This window comes from Delphinus delphis, chromosome 3, assembly GCF_949987515.2.
Source record: "Delphinus delphis chromosome 3, mDelDel1.2, whole genome shotgun sequence".
NCBI classification, from domain to species: domain Eukaryota; kingdom Metazoa; phylum Chordata; class Mammalia; order Artiodactyla; family Delphinidae; genus Delphinus; species Delphinus delphis.
The window spans coordinates 56456569-56470011 of record NC_082685.1 but is presented as its reverse complement, the minus strand read 5'-3'; the positions used below and the strand labels follow the sequence as shown (position 1 = coordinate 56470011).

Genomic DNA, 13443 nt, shown 5'->3' with positions numbered 1-13443 from the left:
CTGCGCCACCAGGGAAGCCCCAGCATTCTTTTCTTACCAAAAAATGACTGGCCACATGATCTCCAAGGCAGTTTCATTCGCAGTTCTAGCATCTAGGATGTTCTCAGTTGTCCCAGCTTCTACAACCACTTCTGTCCCAGTGGCCCAGCAGGTCTAGCCCAAGGATAGGGCCACAGGAGGTGGTGGCAGTCCAGTCATACTTACCAGACTGGTATGACATGTCCAAACGCACTTAACCGTTTTTGTTGTTTATGAAACAATTTTACTATCAGGTTTACTGTTCATAAAACTGATCGGGTTGGAGAGGGCTAAGGTACAAGCTGGCCTGTGACTGAGCCTGGGAAGAAAGAGGCTTGGGCCCACTCTCCGGAGGTGGTAGTGAGGGCAGTGAGGCCGAGGTGGCCTGGGGAAGGTCCAGAACTGAGCAGGCAAAGGCAGCTGCTGTCGCAGAGCCTGGGCCAAGGCTGTGCCAGTGCTGCCAGCCCCGTATCCCTCCTCTACCTGTGGAGGAACAGGAAAGTGGAAGATATTCCTCACCTCTCCTGCTCTTAACCTCTAGACTCCAGTGAAAACTACACGCCCTTGATTGCTTCTACTATTCCCGGCCAACCTTCACCCCCTCATTGTCCCCCCTCTGTATATTTACCTGGTGCTCATGGCCTTCAGAGCAAGTGGCACTGCCTTTAGGGCACCTTTTCTCACCAGTGCAACCCCCTTGTTCTTGAGTAATAAATGATCCCACTGCACGTGCACACCCAAGGAAAGCTGAAGTGCATCCTCAGCGAGCTGTGTGTTCTCCTCTCTGCCCCTGCACGGAAGGGGCAGGAACCATCCTATGGCTTTCCTGAGATTTTACTTATTCCTAAGATGTGGAAAGATCCTTCCCTCTCTTCTACCTCTGGTCTGAGCAGTAGGAGGGCTGTTCGGCAGCCTCTGATACCTCCTGGAAGGCTGGCCTTCTGTTGGTTTGGATGCTGGTTTAGAAGATGGGGTGACTACAGGCCTCCTGCCTCTGGCAAAGCTGTCATCTCCACTGGGGGCACTTCGGGGAGGTGCTCTGGCTGTGGTGGTCTTAGTAGAGAAGCAGCTTGGGTGCCCATCACTGGTCTTGGTCACAAGAGGCCAAGGTGTAGCTTCCTTAATTAGCTCCCGGAGCAAGAAGGTCCCAGACGTCAGGACTCTCTGGGAAGCCCGTCTTTTTGTTTGCTTCTCCTTACTAGCTCTCTGGGTTGGGACTGTGCACAGATGCAGAGACAAGTAGAATGGCCTAATAAGGCTCAATTACCACTTCAAAGCCCTTGATTAATCATTTAAAATGTCTGAGCTGAGCAAGAAAAGGTTTCAGATTCCAGGATGGGGCTGATGGGGCTGACTGAGGAACTGGAGCCTTCAGCAGAGTAAGCCTCTGCTCACATTTCTGCCCAGGTCCCTGTGTGGTCTGGAGCCCCACTTGCCCACTGCCTGCCCAGAACCAGTAGCCCATGTGAATGGCCCCCCTGGGGTTGTACAATATGGTTGTCCTAGAATTTGGGACTGCTGGTTGGTGTGGCTGGTGGCCCTGGAGAACACCCCAGGGCTTGGTGGGCAGTTGGGCACAGGGGGATGCATACCTCTAAGCATCTTGCATCTGTCTTCTCTGCTTCCAGCAGAGAGGCAAGAAGGCAGATGGGGAGCCTCTTCCAGAATCTGCTCAGCTTCCCACAGGTTCTGCACCCAAGACCTACCTGGGTCTTTATGACCTATTCTGGGCATCTGAGTCGGATCTATATGCTCATACACCTCTCCCTGCACATTCCCCCAATGCCCTTCACCACCACCACCACCTTTGCACTTGCATTCACACGGCAAAGCTCTGAATACCTGGCCCTCTGTAGGCCCCACCCCTGGGCTGGGGCTGAGAACATTGAAGGTTGGTACCAAAGGGCTGTGTGAGGCAAGAAAGACAAGCTGGTGAAGGACCCCTGGACCTGATCTCCAACTCAACCAGTTTTCTGGAAATGGAGAGTCCCTTCAGTCCCTTGCCTGGGACCAGGGCACAGGCTCCCGGCACTGGTTGAATAGGGTGGTCTTGGCTCCTGAGACACTAGATAGGAAATGGGATGGTTAGCCTTTGGGCTGATATGTATGTGAGCCAATCTGTAAAGCCCTGCCTGCATCAGAAGGAGCTGGAGCCCAGCCTGTCCCCAGGCTGGCCACAAGGGGGCACTTAATCCCTAAGTAGGCACTCAACGTGAGTAGCCTCTGCAGACACCAGACCCTCTGCTCCCCACTGGGCACTGACTGCTCCCAACTCCACCCATTGCACTTTTGATCCCTCTCGATTTCTTTCCTCCTTTAAAAGAAAAAAAAATTTTTTTATTTTGGAGTAATTCTAGATTACAGAAAAGTCAGATAGTACCGTTTCTGTTGTTGATCCAGCTTCCCTTAATGATTAACATATTACATAACCATGGTCCTGCCCAGCTTGCCAGTATAGGCCAGTTGCCAGGAAGGCCCATGTGGCCTGGGTGTGGAAACACCTGTATTAGAATCATCTCTGACCCAGCTCCTGCTGGGTAACCAGTACCACCAGAAAAGCTGTGGTGTACACAGTCCCCTGGCTTCAAGTACCCAGGGAGGCTGTCCTGGCCCAGGACTCATGCACTCAGGTGTATCCTAACGGCTCAGCCAGGGCAGTATGGGAGCTTTCAGGCAGATTCACCTACTGGGTGGCAGGGATGGGGACAGGTGGCAGATTAGCAGAAGCCCCAGGGTGGGGTGGTGTCCTGGGGCAGACTAGGCCTGCAGCTCAGTGCAGCAGGCACCCTCTAAAGGTGCAGTACCTCAGACTCTGCAGGTAAAGCAGGGTATCTAGGCAGATACAGTTGTAAAATATGCAATTTCTGGGTCCCACAGCGCATGCTGTGAGGAACTGTGAGGCCTTCCTCAGAGCTTTCTCCTGGGCCAGTCATCCCTGCTTTTGGTGATGGAAAGAAAAGCAAGGAAAACACAAGTCACTCCTACCTCCGCACCTACCCTCCCACACACGCACTCTTCCACCCCCATCTTCTCAACAGTCTGGAAGCATAGGTTCTGTCCTCAGCTAATGCAAGGGAAAAAGTCATAAGGGATTGGGAAGACTCGGTGCTCCAGCAAATACGTGACTCGGGTTTCTAAGGTATGTACAGCACTAACTACCCCTGTCAAGGTTGATGCAGCCCTCTGGCTTGAAGTCCTCTGTTCTGTAGCCAGACTCATTATTTCTAACCTCTGTAAGCATTGTCAGGGAGTAATCAGCTCAGTCTCTACTGCCCCAGGTTGTGGAGTATGGCAGGTGAAATAAGCCCTGGCAAGGACAAACTTGACTAATGGAGAAAGGTGATACAGGAAGGAAGACTGGGACATTTTTGTTTCCCTAAGTTACCTGAGGTTCAGTGGTTTTGAGAGGAAGAAGGGCTGGGAGCAGGGGAAGCAGTGAGGAGACAGGTGTCCCACAGGGTTGTGAAGATCAAGTGGTGCTGAAAGGCCCTCAGCACAGGTCCAGGTCCAGGCACATCGTGAGCACCTCTGTAAACGCCAGTTTAAGAGAGACTGCAGGACCTGGCACATAGCAACCCAGCCTCGGGCTGGGTCTCAGGCCTGGGCTAAACAGGCTGTTTCCAGAGCTGGCAGAGGAGGGGGACTTTATGTCCCAGGGGCAGCAGAGTAGCAAGGAGAATACAGCAAAAGATTATTCAAGGGCGTCCACAGCAAACTGTGTTCTCAGTTTCCCTGTCCAACACTACCCATGCATGATCATGGGAGGCTGGGAACTTGGGCAGGTGGCAGGTGACACCCTGCTGTGGTGATCCCAGAGTTTGGAGTGCCCAGGCCTTCAGTGGGTGGGGTGGGCTCCGGCTAGAGTGAGAGAGGACTGTCCTTCAGCCCGTTCACCCCTGTGCTCCTGGTCCCTATGCTACCCAGTTGGGGCCTGAATTCACATCCTGCCTCTGGCTGGTCCTGTGCTGAACAAGAGACTTACCTCTCTTAAGTCTTGATCCTTACCTGTGAAATGGGAATGACGGTATCTCAAAGTTACTCTTAAGACTAAATCAAGTAATGTGCCTTACCAGACCTCAGAAAAATAAATGGGTTGTCACCTCCTCTTTGACTAGGCTTGCCTGGTGGTGGGTCTTGTCTCCCAGACCCTGAACAACTTTGTCTGTGTTGAGAGGGGCCAAATGAAAACAGGCTGAGATTAGACCTGTGCTGTGAGAGAAGGGAAAGGGGATGTCTCTGTGCAGGGCGGCTGATACAACAGAACCTGGACAAGCTCACACTAAACCCAGCGTGTTCTAGCTACTTACCATACCAGGCTCTAGAGAAAAGAGTTGCCAAGAGAGGAGGTATAAAAATAGATACACAAAAATAGAACTAAAAGATGCCAAAGGACTGGCTTAATTTATAAGATTCATGTATTCATGAACTTTCAAAAAGTTTAAGATCCTTACTGCTTATTACTGAGTTTGATGATGGTTGTTTTGAGATTTTCTTAAAAGTGCCTGCAGATCCTTTGAGGCCAAGGTCAACCATCAGACATTCTAATGGGAAGCGAGGCTGACGTGAGCCACAGCTCACGAGTAAAGGGTGGTTGGGGGTCCTTCTTGATCTGGGGATTTGTTTGGCACTCAGATCTCTTAATACAGCGCTTAGCCCTGACAGGGCTCAGATTTCCTACTCCATTCTGGGGAAACGCAAGAGTACCAGGCTCCAGCCATAGCCTCCCACTTGCCTACGTTTTCATCCTGCCTACCACATTGCTTTGTGCAAAAGTTTAGAGGCTGGAGCACATACTGCATTGGCCAGGTATGAAAACCAAGATTCTTGGTTAATCTTTTAAAGCCTAAAGCCCCCTTTTTAGGAGATCTTACTTACTCTCTTGCTCTTGGGAGATGGCTTAGATGTATCTAAAGAAATGCCCCCCAGTTCCCCTGTAGGATTCGGGACAGAGTGCTACCTGGTTTATAAACCAAGTAGGGTTAGCCAACTCTGGCCAGAGAGCAATGGACATTTCTTACTTAACTGGCTGCCTTGGTGAGGCCACTGGTTAGGTTCCCTAGTGCTTACCCTCCTGCAGGGATGAATGTCCTTAGGAGGAGGAGGGAAAGTAGTTGAGCCACCCTTCCTCCATTCATCACCCAAGACTGCATAAGTGGAAAGGCTGCACAAAGTCTGCTCAGTGGCTTTGAGCTGCTGTATGTAGCTCTCCCTTGGTCTGGGAGGTGTTGGCCCTGTAGAGCATGGGGTTTGTGCCCATTCATTTTCACCCTCTCTCCCCTTCCCCATCCAGTGTATGTGGTGGAAGACCAGAGAAGGGATGACCTGGGCCCATCTACCTGCCTCACAGCCTGCTGGACTGCCCTCTGTTGCTGCTGTCTCTGGGATATGCTCACCTGACGACCCTGGCTCTCCTGTCTTGCCAGCTCTGCCGCCACCGCCAACAAGCGTGCCTGCCCCCATCTCTTCTGATTGCTGAAATCAATGACTAGCTCTGCACAGACACTTCTACCTTCAACGCAGTGGGATTCTAGATTAGCAGGGGTTGCTGCTGTTTAATTCAGTGACTTGATCTTTTTAATGTTCAAATCCATTTCTTATTGGTCTTTCACAAATGTGCTAAATGACTTTCATTTTTTTGGCCAAAGGCTTAGTGACAAAATATATATTTATAATTTTAATACATTCAAGGTAGTGGCATGATATAACATACCACTGAATGATTTCTCTGCTAACACCCTGTATGTTTCAATAAATTTGTCTAAACTTCAACTGTCTCAGTTATTCCAGATACAATCTAAACCCTGGGTTTCTCAGCCACTGTCCAGTGTCCAGTATATGATGAGGAGCCAATCTACCTTTTCATCCTGGCTGCTACTAGGAAGGCAGGGTCCAAGGCCAGGTGTCCTTCAGCCAGGTCAAGGAGTCCTCACCGAGCTAGCATTCTCTCTCTCCCTAGTCCCACTGAGATATGGACTCACCAAGGAGCCACACTGGCTTTTACCCAGAGCATAGGAAAGGGCATCTCGGTAACTGTGGCTGCCCCAGGGCCTGCTCTGGAAGGAGAAGCCACAGTTGGGGCTCAGGTCGAGACCTGAGGCTTTCTCTTCCTGCTGTCCCCTCCCAGAACCCAACCCCTGTCCACTGACACACAAAGAAGAGAGCTGTCATAATACAAACTAGTCAGCCACACCATCCATCTCAGTTTTGGCCGCAGGGTGGCGCTGAGCCACCATAGCAGCAAATCTAATTTTCCTTCTTCAGCTGGCCATCCCTGAGAGGCATAGTTGACAGCTCCTTGCCTAACCTCCTCATCTGCCCACTTTCCCTCTGAATCAGCCAGGTGCTGATAAATAACTACCAGCTCTCTTTAAAAACAAACAAAAAGCCAAGATTTTGTAGCATCACCTGATTTCTGTGGAGTAAATGGTGGGTCCCACCGTAGCGGATTTCAAGCTACCAACGTGATATCCTGAACACGGAGTTGGGAAGACAAGGGCAGCAGTGCACTGCTATGCAGTTTTTCCACCATCCAGATACAATAGACTGCTCACCTCAAAAACACAGATAATGGCTAAATTTAGTAAAGTAATTTGGAAGGGGTAAGTTCTAAATACTTATTAACCTTATTTTTAATATAATGGTAAATTTACAAACTTAATTTTTAATAATGGCTACTGTTTAACAACTGGCTTGCAACAAAATTCCTGAAAATTAAATAATTGGCTCTCCCGAGCCAGTGCCAGCACACCACTGCCCCCACGCCTCCAGGAGGCCTCAGGATTGTAATGTCCACCCTATGAACTGACCAAAGGGAGACCGTCTTGGAGTGCTGCTGGTTTATTACCAGATTTTCTTTTACAGTGTTTGGGAGGAAGTGGGAAAGGAATCTTTAGGCAGACTGCCACTGAGGCACCACTGTTGTGTCCACTTACATTCATTCAGCTGTGCCCTGCTCTCCTTTTCCTTATCTGCATACTACATGGAGGCTTAGAAGTTGAGAGGTTTACCTAAAGGAACAGAAAAAAGAAGGCAAGGCTTCAATGCAGAAGGAGCAGGCCCACAGCCCTGGAAGAGAACAGGGAGGAGCTGAGGTGGAGGTAGCCTCTGCCTCTCTGATCCTCTGTTCTCATCCATCAGCTCAAGAAAAGCAGACTTAGCAGAGTGGGACAGATGTCTTTTATTGGTCTGACCAGTGTGACTAGTCGTAGGCCCAGGAAGAGCTCTCCTATCTGTCCCGGCTCCCATCTTCCCTCTCCTGGGGGTTCATGACTCACCCCCAGGGAAGAAGGGTGGCAAGCAGAGCCAGGATAAAAAATACAGGGATGGGATCTGAAAGGGGCTCCAGGTGATGCATAAAACATAGGGTTACCAGACCATCCAGATAAAATGTCCATCAGGCAGAGCAGAAGCAGTTTCCCTATACAGGCCCCTGGCCAGGAATGGCAGGGGTCAGGGGGAAGAGCTTCCCTAGAGGCTTCCTACTGTGCCCTTCGTGCCATCAGCATCTCCCGGATATTGTCCTCAGCTTCCTTCACACTCCGCTCCAGGTAGGATTTTTTCTGCTGCAATATGAGAAGGAAATAAGGGTTAGGACCAGGGGGAATGTGCCAAGTTGGTAGATGCAGCTTCTATGCCCAATGGTATGGCTTCTCTGTGACCAGTGACTTCCAGGAGCCTATTGTCTATTGGGAGCCAAGTATACACACCTGCCCAGAGTGTTCCCCCAACCCGACCCCTGGGCACAGGGAGGGGGTTGCTCAGTACAGGAAGCAGGAGTGCTCTCTGGATGGCAATAGCACTCTTCCCCCAGAAGGAAGCAGACTCTAAAAACAGGCGTCTTGATACATGAAGTTATACCAGACAGACAAAGGCCAGGAAATTCCAGGACAAAGCTCTGGCCCCATAACAGATTGTCTCTCAAGGTTTTCCATGGCCCAGGCCAGGCGCCTGTAGCTGCCACTGCTGCAAAATGGACAGCATACCCTCTGCTCTGTCCAGCAAGATGATAGATAGGCTGCATCACACGTCTCACCGAGGCAGATGAGTCAAGATGAAATCTGCTTTTCTAATGAAACTGCTGCCTGCCAGGAATCCAGGACAGTGACACACTGAGTAAAACAGACCTTTTGGAAGTTTACCTCCTACCCCATCTGCGTCCTAAATTAAAAATCTCAACTTAAGACAAAGAACTTCACTTTCAGGAGCCACACCTGGACCAGGATTAACAAAAGATTAGTCAAAGGAAATCATGTCTGTACATTATTTGCCCTGTGGTCACCCCAGAAGTATGGTGGCTTCACCACTGGTCCCTGCCCTGAGGACACCGTTGTGGCTGCATTCCCACTTAACAGACATGAAATGAAGTCTCCCTTTTTGGGGAATACTCAAAATAATCCTCTCCCCAGGGTGCATGTGACTGAGCCACACTAGAGCCAGAAATGCAGAGCCCTAGCCCAGATGCAGCCAGTGCCCTTCCCTCACCCCTCCTCCCTTCACCCAAGCAGCTGGGGGTTCACTTTGACTACTGAAGTGCCCAGGTGACCTGGGGAAGCCAGGGAAAGGCTGGGGCAGAGGGCAGGTAAGCAGCCTGGTCTCAGGCCTTGCTTGGGAACTGATCCCCAACCTCTGAGACAGGAAAATGGAATGAAGTGCTTCTATTACCTGAGGCCTTCACCAGTAAACCTCTCAGGTGCCCCTTCTACATATCCCTGCCTCTTAATTTTTCCCACTCTCTGTCCAGATTTTTTTTTTTTTAAAAGAAGATGTTGGGGGTAGGAGTTTATTAATTAATTTATTTATTTTTGCTGTGTTGGGTCTTTGTTTCTGCGCGAGGGCTTTCTCTAGTTGCGGCAAGCGGGGGCCGCTCTTCATCGCGGTGCACAGGTCTCTCATTATCGCGGCTTCCCTTGTTGCGGAGCACAGGCTCCAGACGTGCAGGCTCAGCAGTTGTGGCTCACAGGCCCAGTTGCTCCGCGGCATGTGGGATCCTCCCAGACCAGGGCTCGAACCCGTGTCGCCTGCATTAGCAGGCAGACTCTCAACCACTGCGCCACCAGGGAAGCCCCAGATATTTTTTAAATGATACATTTAGAGACTTTATAGTTTCCTTTAGATGCCAAATGCTGAGGCATCCACAGTATTTTTTAGTAAAATTTTATTGAAGTATAGTTGATTCACAATGCTGTGCCAATTTCTGCTGCACAGCAAAGTGACCCAGCTACACACATATATATTCTTTCATGTTCCCCTCCACCATGGTCCATCATAGGACACAACATAGTTCCCTGTGCTACATAGCAGGACCCCACCGTTTATCCATCCTATACATAATAGTTTGCATCTGCTAATCCCACAAATCTTTATCATAGTTCTTACGTGAACCTCTGGTTCCTATTTGTCTTCTAACTTCAAATTTCTTGAAGGCTAGAAAGAGCCTTTACTCATCTCCCATCTGTCCAACTTGCACACAATTCCTTACAAAAAAACAGGAGCTCCACAAAAACTCATAGTGACCATGATTATTCCATGGCTGAGGAAATTTGTTTAATTACACTGCTAAACCTGATACAGTCCTATCACTGTGATATCAGAGTGGGAACTTAAACTTCCTTTGATAAACAACTTGTGGTGAGTAAAAAAGAGGCAAATACTAGTAACTCCTGATACACAGCTGAAGAATGTACATGTCCTATGTGTTGTGCAGCAGCTAGACAGCAAGTGCCATGCACCATTCTGGGCACCTTTTGGGTCCCAGACCCGTAGGAATCTAAGGAAAAGGCTTGTGGAGCAAGTGGGGTTCTATCCTGGCAGTACTCAGCCAGTGCTCAGGAGCCCAGGTCTGTTGCATTCCATCTCTGCCAACTTGCTGCCCCAGCTAGCAAAACCATAAACTTGGAGCATCAGCAAGAGCTTTTCTCCCTACTGCCCAGGCCTCTGGCCAATCAAATTCAGGTTGTAATTCTCAGCTTTAAAATTCTTCACTCTGTCACATCTCTTCCTTCTATCTTCCACTTCCAGTTTCATTACTTTTTCATGATTTTTACTACTGCATATCCTAAAGTCTTCAAGTTTCAAAAATAATGATGAACCTGTCTTTACATCTTTAGTTTAAATATACTTACTGGACATTAAAAAAATTTTTTTTCATCCCAACAGATGGGGCATCTCTAGCACAGACCTGCTTTCTAACTGTATTTCAATAGCTCCTGTCTCATCCTCAAACATACCTAAGCCCAGAAGACCCTCATAGTCAAACCCAGACCAAAGCACATGATGTGGGTTGAACTGTGTCTCACAAAAAGACGTGATGAAGTCCTAACCCCCGGTACCTGTGAATGTGACCTTATTTGGAAATACGGTCTTTGCAGATGTAACCAAGTTAAGATGAGGTCATACTAGATTAGGGCAGGCCCTAAATCCAATGATTAGTGTCCTTATAAGAAGGCCACGTAAAAACAAAGGGATACACAGGGGAAATGCCATGCACTGATAGAGGCAGAGAGTGGAGGGTTCCATCTGCAAGATTAGGAAGGCGCCAAGGATGGCCCACAACCACCGTAAGCTAGAAAGAAGAAAGGAAGGAGTCTTCCCTAGACCCTTCAGAGAGCATGGCCCTTTGTGTAGGAACTCTCTTCCCCAGATATCTACATTACTTGCTCCTTCACATCCTTCAGGTCTTTCTCAAGTGTCACCTTATGGGAAATGCCTTCTTGATCATATGCGGCTCCATACTCTCTATTCTCCTCACCTTGATCTTCCTCCTTAGCACCTATCACCACCTGAAGCGGTATTTGTCTGTTTTCTCTTATGAGAAGGAAAGGTCCATGAGGGCAACACTTTGTTCTACTCTCTAATATAGTCCCAGTGTCTAGAAGAATCGCTGGTTCATAATAGGAACTCAATAGTTGAACACAAGTGCATTTATCGTGGGAAATGATGCCTTACTGATTTACTTGTACACACACTCCTTTTTAGTTTTCCCTCCTGACCTGAATGACGAATACCCATCGGAGGAAGAAAAGGCAAAAAATGACCATTCTCCTTCAAGGTGGTTTTCAGTTTTTGACATTGCCCTCTAACCTCTGCCCCTAGATAAACACAGGTTTAAAACTCAGACCTCACTGATCCTGATGGGGACATGAAAACCTTGCTCCCACAAACAGGCCCTAAGGGTCAAAGCCCTTACGCTTTATTCTCAGGTCAACTTGTAAAACCATAAAACCATCCCAATTTCCCACGTCCTGGAGTTGAAAATCCTTGAGAAACTGCTCCATGTGATGTCAGTGTCAGGGCCACTGTGCACTACAAGGGGATAATAATTGCTGTGGAAACTCTAGGAGGCATGTGAAACCCCCACCTTCCACCGGGAGTCCTGGTAAGGCATTTGCTGGCCTCACTGCAGCACCTTTCCGTCTTACTGAGCAATCTCCCTCAGAACCCTGTCTGTAGGAAATTCTCTCCTGGCATCAAACCACAGAGCTCTAGGTGCGGCAACATTCCTGTGGGGCCTTGTCCTCACGTAAAATTCTGAGATTTCCTGTGGGGCTCAGCACGGCCAGGGAGATGACATTGTTGGACTTACTGCTCATCAGCCTGAAGTTCTTCTTTCCGGGAGTCAGACTGAGGGGTTGGTGTTTCATTCTCATTCTCTCACAAAGGAAAGACGCTCAAGTCCCTAGAACTTTTCCAACATGACACAATCTCTCAAATAGACTCCTGAGGTAATTCATCTCGTGACACTATCTCTATAGACTTCTTCTTTTCGTAGGAACTTTGTCTCTTTCTCTAAATTAATATTTTTCCTGTTTGTATTATCTTAGGGTATAGAAAAGTCTTTTCCCCTCTCACCTTTTATTTCCCCACTTGTAAAATGAAGATTTGGGTAACACCAAATTAAGAACTCAAGAGCTTCAATGAATCTCATGTTTTCTCAGTCTACAGAACTGTAAAATGGCCAGAGGGGGCCAGCTGCCCATGATGGGGAAGTTTAGCAAGAGGCCAAGAATTCACTGAAGGCTGAGGAGGCATGTCTTGGCGGCCAGGGTAAAATGTGAAGAAGGCAGGGAAACAAGAGGAAGAAGAGAAAAACAAAGGCAGTGCAGGGGCACAATGAGAGAACTCAGAAAGGGAAATGAGACACGGATGGGCAGAGATCTGAAAGTGCAAGTGCTACGACAGCCTGAATGGGTGAGGAGCACTCACCAGAGGCAGGAAAGGCTGGCCAAACATGACCAGGAATTTGAAGGTAAGAGACAAGTGATCCAAGGACAGATGTCCACTTGTGAACTCATCTGGGTTTATCCACTTCACCATTAGGGACACAACTAGGCTACAAGGTAACTGCTGAGCTACATACGGCTGGGAGACAAGCTGAAAGAATGAGAAAGCAATTTTAGGCATGGAGCAGGAGAATAAAGAGAAATCTAAGAAGGGGTTACTGTCTCTGCATCTTTTAGAAACTGCTTTCAAGACATCTTCCAGAGGTTCCTCTGCTGAAAGACAGGGACAAAAGACTTGGATCAAGTTGAGCAATGACCTTGGTTTTTCTCCCAGATGTTCTTTTACCTACCTGCTAAAGAGACTCTGACACTACTACCATATGGGGTCAGACTCCCAAATCCCACCTATGATCACAATGGCTCAATGTACCCAAGATAAACCTCTGCTCTACTCAAGTACCTTAGAGCAGAGATATACCAGGTGATGGTGGTGGGGGGAGAGGGTGGATTCTTATTTCTTCCAAATGATAGTGTTTTTAGCCTTTTAGTCCACCTAAAGTTTATGTGATCTCTATCTACTATTGTCCTCCCTAACACATAAGCTTCATTTAAGTCCCAGAGAAAGACCAGTACATCAGACAACCTGAGAAAGAAAGAAAACAAGCTCACAGGTAAATGAAGAGCAAGGAGAGGCAACTGTTCCAATGCACATGGCAGAGATCAGGCTTCAGCCAAAGAATCATTATATTTATAGGCACCAAACTTAAAACGATAAGCCAATAATCATGTCAAGTGATAAACAGCTGATGTAGGTAGGGACATTTGGCTCAAAGAATATTAAGGGGAGAAGGAACCCAATCACCAACTTAAATATCTAAAACAATGGCTCTAAAAGTATGGTCCCCAGACCAGCAGCACCAGCAACACTGAGGAACTTGTTAGAAATGCATGTTCTTGGGCCCCACCCCAGACCTACTGAATCAGAAACTCTAGGGGTGGAGCTTGGCAATCTGTTTTCACAAGCTCTCCTGGTGATTCTGATGCAAACTGAAGTTTGAGAATCTTCAAAAGTGGAAGTCAGCAAAATTCTTCTATAAAGGGCCAGACAGTAAATATTTTAGGCTTTGTGGGGTTGTCTCTGTCACAACTACTCAATTCTGCCACTATAGTGCAAAAGCAACATAAAAAACGTGCAAACAAATGGGCA

The 13443-nt window shown here is 48.2% G+C and overlaps 1 protein-coding gene and 1 long non-coding RNA gene across 3 annotated transcripts in view; one reads left to right on the top strand and one right to left on the bottom strand.

Moving 5' to 3' along the window:
- The window catches only part of LOC132423227 (uncharacterized), a 66184-nt gene extending 60397 nt beyond the window's left edge, over positions 1-5787 (top strand). The window contains exon 3 of the long non-coding RNA XR_009518954.1: positions 5309-5787. This is a non-coding gene — a long non-coding RNA (uncharacterized lncRNA). The remainder of the gene's footprint in view (positions 1-5308) is intronic.
- A 927-nt stretch (positions 5788-6714) lies between these two features.
- The window catches only part of PFDN1 (prefoldin subunit 1), a 59773-nt gene continuing 53044 nt past the window's right edge, over positions 6715-13443 (bottom strand). Inside the window, exon 5 of one of the 2 annotated variants that reach the window (XM_060008713.1) lies at positions 6715-7580. In XM_060008713.1, the coding sequence (XP_059864696.1) occupies positions 7550-7580 (31 nt within the window). In that variant the 3' untranslated portion in view covers positions 6715-7549. The remainder of the gene's footprint in view (positions 7581-13443) is intronic. The other variant, XM_060008714.1, reaches the window with a different exon arrangement.